General features: G+C 36.2%; 2 protein-coding genes across 6 annotated transcripts in view; both read right to left on the reverse strand.

Annotated features, from left to right (window-relative positions):
- Positions 1–3186: 3186 nt before the first annotated feature.
- On the reverse strand, positions 3187–4152 carry LOC145494280 (melanocyte-stimulating hormone receptor-like). The gene has a single exon (XM_081473723.1). It carries the CDS (start codon positions 4150–4152, stop codon positions 3187–3189), a length of 966 nt encoding a protein of 321 aa, XP_081329849.1.
- A 12548-nt stretch (positions 4153–16700) lies between these two features.
- Positions 16701–18616, reverse strand: part of LOC145495821 (protein argonaute-2-like) — a 50780-nt gene continuing 48864 nt past the window's right edge. For all 5 annotated transcript variants that reach the window (XM_081475404.1, XM_081475405.1, XM_081475402.1 and 2 more), the window contains one exon: positions 16701–17640. The gene's annotated coding sequence lies outside the window, so the exon portion shown is untranslated. The remainder of the gene's footprint in view (positions 17641–18616) is intronic.

Raw genomic sequence — 18616 nt, forward strand, 5'->3', positions numbered from 1 at the left:
ATTCACGTAGGGGCCAAACCACCCCCTGATGCTTCATGAAGGCTATATTTGCTTGGTTCATGTATTTCTGAACCAAGCTTGGCAGATGAGCTTTCTTTGTTCTCCAGTCTATTTTAATTTAGAAGTTGTGACAAAATGTCAGATTATGACGTCATAATTGATGACGTCACCAAAACGTGCTATAATTTTTTGTAAAATCTGATGTAAAGATTATGTCATTGGAAAGGCCTTGACTTGAGGAGTAAAATGCCGAAAACCGTTTTTTGCTATGATGATTCAGTTTTTTGAGATATGGTAAATTAAATAATTTTTTGCTGTCCCCCCCGGAATTTGCTTAACCATACTGTCCTTCTTAAGTCAGTCTCTCTGGTTTATTTTTTACGTTTTTTTCTAGGAAGGCTAATAATCTAGAAAAATAGAAAGCTTGATGTTGTCAAAAATCGTATGGTTTTAGAAATTTGATTTTCGGCTTTGTTAGGATGGTATTAACAGTAAAAAAACGGTGACGTCACAAGTTATGACGTAACAAAACTAATTTTAACGCAATAACACTAGAGGGATAATTTTTTTTATCCCGATTTTCTTCTTTATTTTTGCTTTAGTCATCTGGCACATCACATGTGCAACATAGCTGCATTTGCTGGAACAAAATTATGGCTCCAATTTGGGGATTTTTCTCAAGGGGGGGACCCCATATTTTGCAGAGTTTTTTTTCATATTTAAAAATGCCATATTTCATTTAATTTTTGTGATATGGACAACTCAACTCCCCTTGATGTGCTCTTTCGAAACCATTGTAAAAAATATGCATATTAAAAACTTTAAGAGTGGCAAAAAACCATGACGTCATCAATGTGACGTCACAACTTTGACGTTTACTGACATTTTTCACGTAAATATAATTGGCAATAGGTTTCCTGCTCATCTGCTAAGTTTGGTGTAGAAAGAGTCTATACTTTTAAAGTAATGCGAAATAATGTGAAATACCCAAGAACTGACGAAACATTTGGGGGGTGGTTTGGCCCCTACGTGTTAATAAAATTAAGAATCAGATAATGATTTAAGTTAGCGCCCTGGGCCGAGTTGTTCAAATCCCGATTAAGCTAATCCAAGATTAGCGAGAATTCTGATATCAATTTTGTGCCTTTTCGGTGAGTTTTTCTGTTTTCTATATTGTTTATCCTTTACCTTTTTTCGTCATAAGGTTTCTCGAAACATTTTTTTTTCTGGATCATCCCAAGTATTTTCAGTCAGTTTGTAAACAGTCTTACCTCAATCGGATCGATAAGAAAATTATTAACAATTATTGGAAGAGGTTTTTGTGATACCCGGAATAATCAAGGTCGAGGTAAGTGTTATCAGCCGAAGCCGAAGGCCGAGGCTGATAACACTAACCGAGACCTTAATTATTTCGGATATCACAAAAACCGAATCTAATAATTGTTTTATTATACATTCTTTTAAAGAAAACAACGACAAACGCATTATCGTACCGAACACAATCTATTTTCGACAAGCCATGTTCTTACGTGAACTTGACATTGCTCTTGGAAATCATGCATTGCGCGCGCAAACTACAGATTATTTTCTAATTAAATCTGCCAGCAGATCAGTGAATAATCTGTAGCTAGGTTGCGCTGATTCCCAGAACTAAGTGTAGGCTTTTAGCCGATGAGAAGACAGATGGTGACTACAATGTATAATAACACCAGTAATTGGAAAAAGGAACAAAGATTGGCTATAATGTATTTCTTAAAGCAATCGATATTTCCATGGAAACTATAAACCAATAAATAAAAAATCGATACTTAATACCAAACCTCGATCCATTTCAAACTTCTGGTGTAATCTTTATGTTGATCCGATCAATGGAAATTGTTTAATTGTAAAACATTATTTAGTAGATATCATTTTTGCGTGGCTTTCCTTATATGGGTGCCAAATGGCCATTTTTGCAGGGGGGGAGTCCTCCTAACTTGGAGGGAATAAAATGTTTTGACCTATTATTTTGCCACAGACACCCAACATTTGTGCCAAGTTTCAGCAAAATCGGTAATTAGAGCTGTATCATCCTTTGCCTGGTTCTCTCATGGTAAAAGGTAAGGTAAAGTCTGTATACGAGCCAAGTGGCCCATCAGGCCGGAGCTTATCCCGGTTTCCGTAGCATAAAGCGACTAGGAGTATTTCTACTCCCCCCTGGATGGGATGTTAGTCTATCGCAGGATTACCCCCAGCATTAAGTTCGCCGGTACCCATTTATACACCTGAGTAGAGAGAGGCACTGTGAGAGTAAAGTGTCTTGCCCAAGTACACGACATGGATATCTTCGAAGCAGAAGTGGTTAAAACAAGAGTGAGTCCATCCATAGGGCGAAAAATCATCAGAATAGGCTAGAAATATAAAATAAATCAAGAGAACGCGAACGAGACCGGCAGCCATCTTGGCGCGCATAACACGCATTAGTGGAAAATGGCGCTATGTAAATGTATATTTATTTATTTATTTATTTTACACAATGTCCCCGGCCAGGGCTTGAACCCGGATCGCTCGATCCGGACGAGCGCACTGACCATGAGGCCACTGCACCTCATCCCTCTCATGGACACGCTATTAATTTTTCTTGTATGAAAACGTTTTTCACTTTTTATGTTTTGAGTATTTTGGAATTAATCAAGCTCAAAACTGAAGGATAAACAATAAAGAAAACAGAAAAACTCACCGAAAAGTTACAAAACTGATATCAAAATTCTCGTAGAACTCGGCCCGGGGTGCTAACTTAAATCATTATGGAGGAAGAGCTCTTGACATTCGAAATAATCAACAATTCCACTGATAGGTGGAAACGGCGCAGCCGGATGTAATCGATAAAAGAAAAAAACAAGGAAAAAAAATAGATCAAGACACACAGGTAAAACAAAATTATTCTAGTCACAAATGACAAGAGGCCACTTACGGCTCGATATGTGTATTGTTTTAATTTCCAATGTAAACGTCTACTTATTTATTCACTCATTTATTTAAAAACTGTTAGCTAGAGATTCAGATTGAATTCGTAATCTACTGCAGTTTTGATTCAATGACATGGTATAAATCCGTTTTATGAACCATTTGAGCGAGGGCGATGCTTAAAATGTATTTTCCTTTCGAAGCAGATTGACTAGGCTCTCTGTAGAGTGACATAGCACGTTAAGGAACGACTGCCCCCGTTGGGACACAACGCGTAGCTCTTCTACAAACAAATAGGTCCCGTATTGATCTTCGAATGGCATCGTTTCTTCCACAGTTTATCAAGGGATTTATTAATCCATTAAAAGTAATAAGCACCATAATAAAAGGCCTGAAGGGAGCTAACCCTCTATAACCCATTGTAGTTAGTACAATTGGACTTGCTAAAGCCGGTAGGAATGTAATCACCAGCGCCAATAGAATGAACCCGATTGTCCAAGCAAGCTTCTTTTCTCTCTTCAAGGCAGCGAGCGATTGCATTTCCTTTTGGAACATATGCTTGTTGTGCCTTCTGTTGGACACGAAGATGCCAGCATAACAGGTAATGATTATGATCAAGCAAAGAAGGTAGAATATGACTCCCACGATGTGTGCAAGAAATCTTTTTTCTGGTAATAGTCGAGATGAAACGAAAACCAAGATAACCAGGGTGAGACTTGCTGACCAGCTGACAATGGCTTCTTTCAACGCACGTGACTTGGTCATGTGAGCCCGATACCACCGTGGCCTTCGCACTGCACGATATCGGTCTCTGCTAATGGCGGCCAGGTTACTCATAGTTGCAAAGAGGCACAGCATAGAGGTATAGGTGTATTCTTCCCTTTTCGTTGGACACAGATGTATGTCTGTGGCTTTTCGCATGCCTCTGGAGAAGCCCACTACCGCCCACAACAAGTCGCTAATGGCCAAGTTGCACAGGAGCTTAAGGGAGGGATGCTGGCGAGTCTTCATTCGCGCAACAGCAACAAGAAGAAGCAAATTACTAAGGAAGGATAGCGATGCCATTAACAAGTGGAGGGGAAGGATGACAGAGTTTGTGATGTTTCTTAACTTCTCCTGGAGCACAACGGATTTGCCAGGAACAAGACAAGCCAAATAAGGTAAAGGGCTGGTTTCACTGAATGTGGTGTTTGGTGAAAACGCCATCAGCTAGGAAAAGTAATTATCACATGAATTAAAAGATCTTGATTATGAGGTGATAAATAACTATTTTCATCAGGGCGGGAAGGCTGACTCATTATTGCTAATTAATGCGTACAAGCAAACTCGTATCCTCACCCTGGCACCGGGCGGGGAACGGATGGACGCCCCTTAGGTTTTCATTTTGATAACATGTATCAAAAATATTTTGCTCAGCAGATGGGCCTAAGCTTTTTTGTTTGTTATGACGTCACATGTAGTAGATAAAACCGCTATCTTGGATCCGTTAATTTAAATCTTACTATTTTCTCAGAGACTCAGAAAACAACGCAATCAATTGCAAATAAATGAAAACTTACTTCAAAATGATACCGGTTGAACGAGGAAGGAGTATGTACCTTTATCGAGTGCTCTGCCTCCAAATTCAAAAGCATGGACTTTCTCTTGGAACGGCTACCAAAAATGATTTAATTTCGGGAAATATTGCGACGTGTGGACCTTGCATTGGGTCAATTACAATTTTGTTTTAGCTTTTAGTTTTATTTTTGCAGATCGCGATTTGCCTGGACAAATCAACGGCGACATTTTTACAGTCATGTCCTCAGCTAGTGGAACCCTTTATTGACCAACCTAGTGTGAAAGGGTCTATCTAACCGTTGTAATGTCGGTTTGAAATTGATTCACACTCTTTTTATAAGAGGCTCGATTATTTTTTGTGAGCTTTTTCCTCTTCGCAGATTTAAAGTTATTCACCTTGGAATTAAACTTTACAATTCCAGTTAGTGGTGTCGATGAAAACCCAAAGGATATTGTTATCGGCAGCTTTATATTTTTAAGGTTCGGCCACTGTTTCTGACGACTGGAAGTGCTGCTAATATCGACTTTAATCTTGAGAGATGTAAGACATTTGTCCTAAATTTGTTGGCCGGGGCTTTGAATAATTCCGTGACTTTCTTCAAATTTTGATAGTACACTTTTTATAAGAATTTTCTTATAAGAATATTCTTATTTTTCTACCGATTTTGGCCTGAAAATATCGTTTTGAATATTCTGTGTTTATAGCATATAAAATATCTGTCAGTGTTTTCGAATGTGTTTAGTGTCTGAATGGTGTTAAAGTGTAATTTTGGAGCCAGCTCGCAGGCATAAAAGCCTGATATTACACACATAGACTCTTGTAGAAATGTTGTTTGCATCGAACATACGGCCAGCCAGCGCTGTTTTTGTTGCTTCTTGGCTAGTTTTGCCGGTCTAGTTAAAAACACACAATTGTATTGTATTTACAAACTTTCAACACACAAAAATTTTATTCTTTTCAATATCTCAGCCTCGGGTTTATTCTCAAAATATTCTTAAAATTTCGCAAATTTTAGCCTCGATATTTTTATGAAATATATTCTTATGAAAAAAAAAAAGGCTTTTCATTTTATTCGCCACGGTTAACATCTTGGCCCCCACCGTCTGTTCTATTCAGCTAACTTCAGTTTTACATGAACTTTTTGGTTGTATTTCCTGATACGCAATGAAGTAAACGTTAATTTGAAAATTTGACGAGTTATTTTCTGAGCTATCATTTATTTATCTCGCCAGGCCAAGTAATAATTATAGTTATCATAATATTAATAATTTGGCCAACTCGCGTTTATTGAATAAGAATTCTCAGTTACATGTAACACGGACTTTATGAGTCTTCAGTTTTGAGTAAAACATTCACTGCCTTCTAGTTTGCTCCAGATGATGTTGGTTTAAAGAAAGTTAAGAAACCCTGAGTCATGAAAATAAGCTGTGAATTTTGAATGAAAATACATAAAAAGTTATACAACCTTTTTCCAAGCGAGGGTAAAGACCCCTTCCACTGGTTCAAAGCATAAGGTGAAATGAGAAGAAACAAAAATTATTCTGGTCTACATACTGACCTGTTAATTGAGCGGTTTCAATTGAATGTCGAAGGTAATCAGTAATTACTTCTGTCTTGGTTGAATAATCTCTGAGATTGGTTGAAAAATTTACCCCTGCACTCATTACAATCAATGAGCTACATGGAGTAAGTAGATGCTAAACAAAACCCACTCGAGACCAGCTGACGCGCGCTATGTGTGCTTACCTAAAGTTCTCATCGATCCATTATGTTCCAAATGTTGACTGCCAATTTGCCGCCCTTTCTACTTAATCTTACTTTTGTCAACTTCTCAGTAGTCCGGAATCCCGAATCCTTGAATCTGATTGGCTACTCGCGCGCGCACCGGCAGTCTGGATTTTCCAATCCAGACCCCGAGTACGGACCGCTTCGAAATTTCCAACTTTGCCAGAAATTTCAAGTGACATTTGAGTGGCATTTTACAGTTCAGCGATTTCAACCTTAATTTGATATCTTTTGCAGGTCTAAAGCAGCAAATAAAGCCATGTTCGATTTTTCGTCGGTGAATGCGTGTCGCTTTGATTTAAAGCTCATATACTCAACTTTATTTCGAGCAGTGCGCTTCTTTTTCATTGACCTCAATTTCTGTCACATAACGGACATATGAGGCCAAGACTAACTTTATTAAACGCAATATTTCCCAACTCAGTGGCACATATAAAATCATCCCTAAATTTTTGGCCGAAATGTCAAACCCACGCGTACGCCAGATTTGAACTGCACGGCCTTAATTACAATTCAGTTGCAACACAAAAGTTGTTTTCAAAGCAACACGCACCGTGGAGAAAAACTTGAACAAGTAATTTGCTAGCCCTGGCTGGTCTGTATCGGCGGTTCCTTCGATTTCCTTCAACAATCAAACACTTAATTTTTTTTCCCCACCCGATTTTTCCACGATTTTATTTTTGCTCCCACCAGACTTACTTCTGACAATAAGCCACTCACTTTCCCTTCGGCTGTTCGGAGGGGAATACGGTCTTTCGTTTTATAAGAATATGTTTTATGAGGAGGTCGAGGCTGCAATTTACGAAATTTTAAGAATATATTTTAAGAATAAACCCGTGGCTGGGATTTTGAAAAGAACTGAATCTAATTTTCTGTCAATGTATGTAAAAATCCGTCAATGCAATACAATTATACGTTTTTAACTAAACCGTATAAAATTCTTCCTTTCTCTAAACGGCAAAACTGCCAAAAGAGCAACGAAAACAGCAATAGCCGTAAGTTCGATGCTAATAACGTGTGCAAGAAGTTATGTGCGTGATATTAGGTTCTAATGTCTTCAGGCTGGCTCCAAAGTTACTTCAACACCATCCAGAAACAAAATACATTCGAAAACAGATATTTCATACGCTAGAATCTAAAAGTATTCACAAGAATATTTTCAGCGTAAAATCGGTAGAAAAATAAAAATATTCAGCTTGGGCCCTAAAAACAATTATCTTATAAAAAAAAAATGAAAAAAGAGTGTAGTACAATACAATACAATACAGATTTTATTACTTACTTTGCTAATTACCAAAACTGTGATTATTTTATCAAAAGCAATAACTGTTTTTACCGACCCTTCTAGCTTAACTGTGAATAAAAACCTAATCAGGCAAGTAATAAAAATTTCTCGAAAAGGACACATGCGGTGATTAACGCTTTCTCCCGGTGAGTGGGACCGGAAGCGAACTCGATATGCAGGCCTCTGCACTTTTCATAATGGAACGCTATATTCAGAAAAAAGAAATTAACTTACTAGAAATAAATTTATAATCGTCACGTACAATTATTAAGCTTTCGGAAAATATAAACTTTCTGCTGTTTTAGTTAAACAACTAGCGATGGGAGGGGAGCGGGGGCGCCATAACGGATTCGTCATTTTTGGGTTAACTGACACGGAACCTTATCACCGACATTATTACCTCTTATGTGGATTTGGAATCCCTTCAAAATAATCCAGATTCTCTTGGAAAATGTGATGAACACGAAATCGGAAGAATTTTACTAAGGAAGCTAAAGAGATACGCTGGAAAATTAAAATCGAATTTTTTTTCTAAACGAATTTTGGTGGATGGAGGTGGTTTGTTTGCTCTACAATATTTAACAAAACCAGTTCTACGATCAACAACTTAATTGAAATTTGTTTCAAATGAATGTAAACTATAACTTGAACTCTGCAAAAGGCGCAGAAGTACTTGAACATTAACGTTACGTTTAACTAATTTTGGAAAAAGTCGTCAGTACTGTACAGCTGAAAATAAGTAGTTTGCTCACCAGAAATCAGCAACTTTGACCAAATAAATTACAAGAATGGCTTCTGAAGAGAGTGCTTGAACCTTTCAGGAATAATCTACGACTAGCGCCAATTTATTAGTAAACTCTTTTTAAAGCAAACGTTAATTTGAAAATTTGCTAAATCATTTTCGGAGTTTTCATCTATTCACCTGGTCAAAACAAGTAATTACTGAAGTAACCATTATAATAATTTAGCCAACTCACGTTCATAAGAATTGTTAAAACGCATTTACGGAGACTTAAGTTATGAGTAAAACATTCATTACTGTCTAGTTTGCCTCAGACGATTTTGTTTTAAAGAAGCCCTGAACCTTGAGTATAAACTATGAATTGTAAAGGAAAATATGCGAAAAAAGTTATACAACTGACCTTACAGATCCCTCTCACTCATACGGAGGGAAGAAGAGAAATACAATTCTCTTTTTTTTTTTTTCGCATTCAGCTCTATCACTTGACCGGTTTCGATTGAATTTCGAAAGTAATCAGTAATTGCTAAAACCTTACGCCGACGCTTATTGCAATCATTTGGCTATATAGATAGGCCTTTCCATAAACAAATGTCTTTCGTATCACTAAAAGCGCTAAAGCAGCAATTTTCCAAAATGGCGGTGGTACTCCATTGAAGCGCCCGAATCTTCCTCCCAAACTCCAACTACTGAAACAAACGTTTAAAAATTTTGGCCTAAGTGATTCACGATCGGTTTATTTATTTATTTATCTATTTTTAGAAAAAATGATAGTTATTGAGAGGGTTTTTCGAGATATTTAGAACAATTTCTTTGATATTTTAAATTTTTTTTAGAATTTCCGAAAAGATGTATGGGGCGATTTTCCGTGATATTAGTGGAAAGGCTTATATAGAGAGTAATTAGATGCTAAACAAAACCAACTCGAGACAAGCTGAAGCGCCTTCTCTGTGTCTACCTCAAGTTCTCATCGGCCATTATGTTGCAACTGTTAATTCTATTGTGATTTGCAGTCATTACTACTTTACCATAATGCTGTTAAATGTTTTGAGTATTTTACAAGACCTTTGAAATCTGCAAGTCAAATTATAAAGCAAATTATTTCCCAGTGCCTGAGTTCCGTTAATTTCTCTCACACAGGATGAACAAACAAACAAACAAGGCTTCCTCTCGCTCGATTAGATTTTTCCAGCAGATTGTTTTTCTTTGCTCGCATCAGAGCTTTATTTCTGACAATAAGCCAGTCTTTCGCTCTTCAGTTGCTCGGAAGCGAAAAGTACTTTTCTAATCACCTCAGAGAAATAACCAATCAGAACGCGTAAAAAGCATTTTTCTTTTGTGTGGTATACTAAGGGTCTGGTTACAAGGAAGGAGGGTTACTCTAGCAAGCGGGTTAACCCTAATGGAGGGCAAAAGATAGGCCGGGTTTACAAGCAAAATTTCACAGGTAGGGTAACCTTGCAACCCGGGACAACTTAATGCGCGGTTACCACTCAAGGGTCTGGAAACAAATAGAAAGTTAACCCCGGGTAGGCGGGTTAACTCTACCTGGAGTGTTTATAAGGGAAAATGTTAACCAGCCTGCCAGGGTAACCCTAACACGCAGATAGGGTAACCCGCCTACCCGGGTAAACCTAGCTGCCTTGTGTACACGACGAAGAAAAAAGAGGAAATGTGTCAGTTCTAGGGTACCCGCTTGCTAAATTAATCCGCTTGCTAGGGTAACCCTCTCTCCTTGTAAACAGGCCCTAAATAAAATATATATTTTTTTAGATTTCCGGAAGTACGCACGTGGTTTTTCGTGGGAACATATCAGACCGGATGCCAAATTAAATAATTTCTTCAAAATTTGTCGTCCATAACATGTACTAACTTCATATACTGTGTAACCAACAATTTTAAAGATAAACGCCTTAAGAAGAACTTAATACAGTCTTAGCTGCCCACAACGGCTATCTTGGGTGACCGTTCCGGAGAGGTGGACGTTATGGGGATGTAGGGCCCGTGATGTGACATTTAACAAGATGTCTATCTACTTAAATTATGTATTTCTTAAAAATATCCTTATTAAAAAATATGCTCATTGAATTGTAGCATATCAATATGTTACACAATCAAAATATATTAATAAAAGCGAAGCCAAACAGAAATAGAGACTAACGACGCTATGTACGGATCAAAAAAGAAAAATAGGGTTCTGTTTACACCGTTCTTAAGTCGTTGATTCAATGGTCGTTGTCAAAAGGTAGTCTTGGCAGTTGGGACGCACGCCGTTGCCGTTGTAGAGACTGGGCTAGAGAGAGGCTGAAATAAGAGTGCGTCTTCCAATTTAAAATCAAGATTGCATCATCTCACGCCGTGAGATGATATCTGGGTAAAAAAATCGCTCGCATTTAAGTATTTATGTAGTATAATGACTGACAAATTACTCCTCAATTTTGGCGCGAGGTTTTAGCACTAATTTATAATTTCGTATGTGAAATTACAAAATTGCCAAGGCAAAGTTTGGCGCGAAATTTGTCGATACAATAAACAAGTCAAACATCCACAATTATAAGCGTAATTTTGTCACCTATGGTATCACGAGGTCATCGAATGGTATACTCGTGAAATCAAGAAATAATTTCACTCGCGTTTTGTCAAAATTCTTATTATTTCCCTCCCCTAAAGGCTCGGGCGATTATTAGAATTTGCACAAAACGGGCGTAAAATAATTTCCTAATTTCACTCGTCGCAATTTGATTACCCCTACAAAGTTCTCACCGCTTAAATTGATATCGATATACGCTTAAAACATAATTATTTTTTGGTCTGCTTATCTCGATTGTATATGCGATTTGCACAATTGATTTATCTGAAGAACTAGTTAAGGAAACGTAAAATGAATAAATTTAATTTCTTTCGTTTGAGGCTATAACCAAGAAAAGCTGATCCGAAGATCAAACTCCATACGTCATTCTCAATTTTTGATTCTTTTTTTTTTTTCCACGGGATCATTTACGACCCAGATTGAGGATCATTTGATTTTCGTGATCACTAGCTAGCATCTCCTACGAAACTGGAATATCTCTTTTGCATACTCTAGCCTTGCGTTCTAGAAAAACGCTCAATTAAAAGTTTGCACCAGTACATTTTGCTTTTGAAGTTTTACGCTTTCGATAGCGGTCTTTTCAGATCATCTTAACTCCCGCTTTAATTTTTCAGAACTCACTTTGATTCAAGCTTAGACAAATCACTTTTATAAATTAAAAGATGAATTTTGAAATTTTTATTTACTGATTCTTCCGAAACGAGCAGAAAATAATAATAAAAAGAGCACCTGTAGAGAACAATATAAAAACACAGTATTCAAAAACAAGAGGGAATGCTCCTTCCAAGTTCTTACGGCGCACGAAGTCTTCTTTTAATTTCTCGTGGTTGATGATTCGCTGGCAGAAAAAGCGTGAAAGCAAATTCCTCGTGGGATATGCGGTGTGTTTGTGAGCTATTGCTTTGAGTTTCTAATACATATTCATTGCAATCTTAGAATTTTGCACATTTCAAACTGTTCGTTGATGAGCGAAGACTGACGTTCGTGTGAGGACTATTTTTACTCCCGAAGGAAGAAGATGCTTGATGCTGGAAGGACTTAACGCTTGGAAAGAAGTCCTCACTCTTATCCAGCTGAATGTAAACACCTTTTTAGAAAACATTCCCTTAATTTTGCTCGGAGATTCACACGAATGCCAAACTGTTACCCGAGTGAGTAAACACGTGGTCTTGTTCGTCGCTTTGAGCGTCGCTTCATCTTGAAACAGGACAGCAAAGCGGTCGGTATCTTCAATTCCGTCTTCGGCTTGCAATATTTCAAGGGCGGCCATGCAATTTTAATGGCACTGTAACAAAAATTAATGCCCTACAAAAATAAGCCTGAATTTCGGACAGTTTATTCGTCTGACACACCCGAACCAAACGAGGTTTGGTTATGATAGACACGAATAATTCAGGGTCTTTACTTTTTTTAAAGGCAAAAACGAACACTAAATGTCAAAAACCCAGACCAAAAGCTTGTAGATGTAGCTTTATGTTTTAGAGTAACTTCTCCTAATTGCTTTGCCATATTTTTCCGTTCCTTTGTTTAGTTTCCTTGCTTTTGGAATGTTCGTTATAGTACCATGACCAAATTGTCAAATTTTGCCCATCAAACTGTTATTTGCCAGTCTTGTAGCCTCTCCAGTATTAATTTGTTGTGTGTTATAGTCTGTGGAAGCTCTTAACGATGCACTACTTTTGGCATTAAGGATTTGCAAATCTAGATTTTTTCATTTCTGTTTTCAGGAACTCAAGAAAGCTGACTTTAGCATAGAGGACTGAAAGAGGAACAACAAAGCTGGAGAGGTGGACAAACTGGTATCGACGATTAAGGAGGAAATTCTTCAAAGATAAGAGGTTTTTTAATTTTCAAGATTAGTTAGTACAAATGGTGGCTGAACAATGTCTAAGTTTGCCAGGGAATAAAAGCACACTGATTGTCTAGATCTAGACCGGATAAAAAAAAATATGACCTTACTTAGGACAGTGGAATGGAAGAATTTGCTTTAATTTGTTAGTGGAGCATAACCCTTAGTTCATCAAATCGTACACCGATTCTCTGGATCGGCCAAAAAATTCCTTATTATAGACTATGGGATGAAAGAAACTACCTAATTTGTCAGGGTATGAACTATTGCTTTTTGTTCTTAATTCAAATCGGATATAGATTGTTTTGATTGGATAAAAATGAGCTTAAGTGCAGACTGAGAGATGAAACAAAGTACTTTGATTTTTAAATTACACTGTGATAATGTCAGCCACCATTTGCCGACGTTTTTGCAGACCTTAATCGGACATTATTTCAAACTTGATAGCGATCCCTTTAATTTTTTTTTTAATTAGCGCTGTTCATGATTACAATTTACGTTATTTCATCTCGGTCAGAAATTATTAACATCAAAAATTGATTAACTGATTATAGTTCATTTGATTATTTAGCGTTATGTCTGCAAAACAGTCGGTGCTTAATAGCTCGCTACAGTAGCAATTCAGTTGCTCCATCAACTGTGTAACTGCCGTTGACGAGAGAATAAGGGTTTTTTTTCGATATAAAGAATGGATTTCTCCTAATTATACCACATCTGTGATGACTTTGCTGAATACCATCTAATAACAAACCTTGGAACTGGTTACAGAAGCGACTGACCTCGCTAACTTATAATTAGAACAAGCACCGTCACGTTACAAACGAACTATTCTCGAGCTCAACAAAACCAACGAACGAACTCAGTTGACTTAAAACAGAACTGATACAGTAAAAAGCCACATATAAGAACCTAGTGATTTAAGAAATTTGACATTTAAATGCCATAAATATATGAACCTGTTCAGCCTGGCAAAGAAAACTAGGTTCTTATACAAAAAACAAAAAAAGAAAATTCCAATTTTAACGGTCTAAATTCTGGATTTAGATTGTATGGGAAACTTCTGACAAAAAGTTATTGTGTATGCATTTTTTTGGATACTCAGTAGAAGTGTTTTCCATAATGCTACAGTGCATTACAGACAATTCAAAATCTAAATATCTTATGAAATAAAATAAAATAAATGTATTGGTGTTCCGCTGAAAAATAAGAACCTATTAGGAACCTAAATCAGCCTGACTTATGAAAAACTGCCCTAAAATGTAAAAACCTGTTCAACCTGACCTCGAAAATTCTAGGTTCTTATACGCGGGTTTTCATTGTAATTTACTACTCGTGTACGATTTAATTACTGTTTACAAACATTACGTGAGTGTTGAACTTAACAGTCGACAAATACGATGACGACACGTATCAAACAATTCCACGAACCCATTGTCACTTGACCTCGAAACCTGTGTCGTCTTTAATTTTAAGAACTACCCTTAACTGGACGATTCAGACACTATACGAACTACTTACACTCCAGGGCTCTAACCATTTATTGATAAAAACAACTTCGTTTAACAACGCACGTGCTGTTCATAGATACCTGTATTCTCTTATCACACGATGGGTGCTTGTTATAAAACCCTGAATGCTTGGCTCGTCTAGATTGCGTCCGTATTTTCAGTTTCGAGTTATACCGACCACAAAATCGCACAAACAAAGCAAAGTTTTCACACAAACTGAAATAATGTCTGTGACGATAACTTTAATTATTTTAAGATTTTTGAAAGCAGAAACAACCTGCAATTATTAAGTCAGTTGTATAATTGTCTGGTTTCATGTCCAAATTTAGTTACGATTTTCAGTTTTCTAACTGTACAGGTCAAAAATTATTAAACGAAACTCGCTCGTTCGCTTTTCAAATCCGGTCGAAGGCAAAAAGGCTAAATAAGTAAAAGTAAGTAAAAGCTTTATTAATGTGCCAATGTATTTAGTTTTCACAACTAATTGGGGACACAACAACAACAAAAAAAAATATTAAAATTATTTACAAATAAGGAATAATACTTCAAATTACTACTTCACAATTATCGAGTTTATCTTCATGATCTTAAATTACGACACTTTCATCGTGCTACACATGTAGCCAAATTTAGAAATTTTTAAAATTTCTGTTTTATTTCGTTTGCAAATCAACATTCTTACGGAAAGCTTGTTTTGATTATTTTCCCCCATCTGTTCTTTGTCAACAAAACGACAACGTTGAAAGCTGTAATGATTTGTTCGACTTCACAATTGTCTTGATTATTTTCATAATTTTAAATTATTATTGCTTTCTTGTGCTATATATAACGAATATAAAGAACTTAGAAATTATTTCGATCTGGTTTTGTGTTTTTTTAAAAAAGTTCCGTTTCAATTTCGCTTGCAAATCAAGTCTTACTGTTTTTTTGTATTCCCGGCTTTGTTATTCTATGCCAACAAAACGATAAATTGAAAATAAAAACCTGTAATGATTAATTTGGCTTCACAATTGCCTTGATTATCTTCATTATTAATTTCAATCGTTTTCATAGCTATGCTTTGTTTCGCCTTCATTTCGTTGTGTTTGTTGTGGTCCGTATAACCTTTATTTCACTTTATTAATTTTGATAAAAAGTTTGAGTTTTGTAAGGGTGGAATCAAACTTGCTTTACTTACTTTGACCAGGCACTTGGGTTTTATGATAAGTTGGGTTTTGAAAAATAATTTTAATTAAGTGGATGAAATCTTTTACTGCCGGAAATCGTTGTACCACAGGACATAGCGTTGATATGAATCAAAACAAATGCGATTTTAAATTACATTGAGCTGATTTATGAATTGCCGAGGCTCTAGTCGAAATTCAAACAAACCTGAAATCAGCTAAGAGTAAGATCACAAATAAATGTCGTATTTGTCCGAGCTCTTGTGGCTAAGACAACAGTTTAAATTGTTTGTACTACTCCACAACTTCATAACTGTTGCTACAAATTTAGCACGGATAAATGTCTTTTAAAAACATTTTATTCAAGATTGTCTGTACTTCTCCAAAACTTCATAACTGTTGTTGCACACTGTTTACGCCAAGTAAATTTCTTAAAATTTTTTTTTTCAAGATCACGAGCAAATGTATTTCTGAGCTCTTGTGGCTAAAACAACAGTTCAAATTGTTTGTACTACTCCAAAGCTTCATTAACCGTTGTTAAAGATAGTTTTCGTCAGGTAAATTTCTTAGTTCTTTATTCAGGATCGTAAACCAATGTCGATTGTGGCTAAAACAACAATTGAAATTGTCTGTACTTCCCAAAACTTCATAACTGTAGTTAGAGATTGTTTAGGACGGGTAAAGTTTTTTATTCAATTTTCCTGTGGTACAAACGAGAATCGTTGAAAAAGGTTTTTATCCGAGACAGTATCTCATGCAAAAGAATTTCAAAAAGCAAAATGTTCCAGAAAAGAATTGCTTGGTTCAAAATTTGATTTAAAAAAAAGCAACGAGGTTAAAAGATCTTTTTCGGATTTTATTTTCACGAGTAAGGAACAAATGGGCGTTTTACTTTAATTTTTTTGCACGAGGTGATGTTCAAATGATTTTTGGCGGGAAAATTATAAGGGTACCCATTCTGAATTTTTTGTCCAGAATGTTGTCAGGGGAAACGCTGTGCAAATTTTTGCAAATTTTCCCGCCAAAAGTCTTAGCATATAAGGGAACATTTTTTCCTTGCCACCTTTTTATAATTTAATCGATTTCCATTAACTAATTAACTTATAATTAGAGAGCACTTGAGGCAAACAAAAGTGATTTTTACGCTACACAATTGTCTGTGTTTATTGAAATATTTTATTATTGATAATAAAACTGTTTAATGACTTCTTATATATCATTTTAACTGACCAGTAATAATTACAATGTAAACAATATCAAGTAGAGCAGACACAACACATGAGAAATAAATTTTATTGTTGACAATTTTGTAGACTGCTAAGTGGAAAAATTTAAAATATAAAACGGCGCATGCGTATTTTGAGCGCCCGTATTTTTCTAAGTTTTTTGGCGGGAAAATTGAAAATTTTCGAAAGGAGTGCATGAAGAGAGAAGGAACTCAGATATTTTTTTTTTAAAAAATTGACGCATGCGTATTTGAAGCGCTCGTAAGTCTTTTCGCGGGAAAATTTAACACGGTCAAACCGATGTTAACAAGGAAACAACTTTCAGTAAAAAAAATTGACATAACACTGGCCTGGAAATTTCTTGATATCACAGATAAATTCAAAAGTGATTTGAAAATAAATGTTTTGTGAAATTTTGAACTCTCAGACAAGTCATCATGGCAGAAAAGATATTTCTAGCCCTATACGACAATAATGATCCGTACCGCAGTGAAAAAGAAGACGAAAAAAATGAAAGCAAAAAGTTGGACTGGTACAAAGTACAAACTATAACTTTGTAACAAACACTTACTCAAGTACTCAAGCTCGTAGAAACTTGGCAAACCTTTGTTACAAAATTATAGCTTCTACTTTGCACTAGTCCATATCTTCTTGCTTTAACATTTTGCGCCCTTCTCTCACTACCGCACGGATCAGTCTTGCCGTCTACGTTTTATAAATACTGCTCGAAAATTTGTCGCTTCCCAGACGACTCAAGATGGTAAAAAAGATGCTGATTGACTTATGAAACTAATTGACCTTTTGAACAGAACAGAAATTTCTAGCTTCGATTTTTTAAAAATAATCTTCAAGCAACGTCTTATTAAGTTCTGTATTCTACCTCTAACTAAATCTTCGATGAATGACTTTCGTGGTTCAACCGGGTGTAAGTCCTGTCTCCCAGTCAGTCCTGACTTTAGGCAGAAACGTGTTAAGCATCACTTACAGCAGCCTGTATCAAAATAAAGAATAACGATAATCAATACAGTAAATGTAATCTCCCAAAAGAATATCAACTTTTGTTAAAAGGGAAACGTTGTGATGGAGGATAGCGTTAGTCGAGACGACCAAGGTAATGTAGCTCAACGACCGAGGTAACGCACAAGACAGCCAAAAGTAAGCAAAGTTCCTACTGACGGCTAGCGGACTTTAGGCATGTTTGTAAAACATTAAGGCTAATTAAAAATCGTCTTGGTGTAAAGAACAAGGAGAAGTATAACTTTCCTTAAAAAAGTTAGTCTTTGTGTAAATCCAATTGAGGCCTGTAGTACAAAGCAACACAAAGAGGTCAACCTATCCATCAGTGAATAAGTTGGACTTTAAATGTATGGAGAAAAACTGAAAATTTAGACATTCTCAGTCAAAGTAAAACGTATACTTACTCTTATTTTCTTCCCAGTTAAAAAGCGACTAATTGTACTTTGTTTTCAACCAAGACTTTTTAGAATTGCTTAAAACTTCAATTTTGTGTGCTAGGAATTTTGCTTTTTTTGGCTCATTTCTTTCAGAAAAGTGCATTCAAGAGCATGACAGAATGACGAACTAAATAGTAACGAGAAAGCAAAACTTAAAACACAAAAGCCTCAAAACACATATGGCCTCCGTGGGAGAACTACAATTTGTCTATGGGTGTGGTTTGAATTTATTTTCACCTCAAGGAGGTACCAATTTTGAAGCGAGAGGCAATTCATAGTTTTTCAATTTCCTGCCAATTTAATACAATGTATGTATAGCTTTTTAACTGATCAATTTTAATAAGGTTTTTTAAATATTATTTTTCAGCGACTTTACGCCTTTCTTGAATAAATAGTACTCTTGATAAATAGTACTCTTGCAGCCAGTTTGATTCTTACAACAACTTTGATGCTCAGTGGCTTTACATCGGTCTACGCTAACTGTTTTCTATGTATTATGACATCCTTGTGATT

This window comes from Orbicella franksi, chromosome 8 (assembly GCF_964199315.1).
Source record: "Orbicella franksi chromosome 8, jaOrbFran1.1, whole genome shotgun sequence".
NCBI classification, from domain to species: domain Eukaryota; kingdom Metazoa; phylum Cnidaria; class Anthozoa; order Scleractinia; family Merulinidae; genus Orbicella; species Orbicella franksi.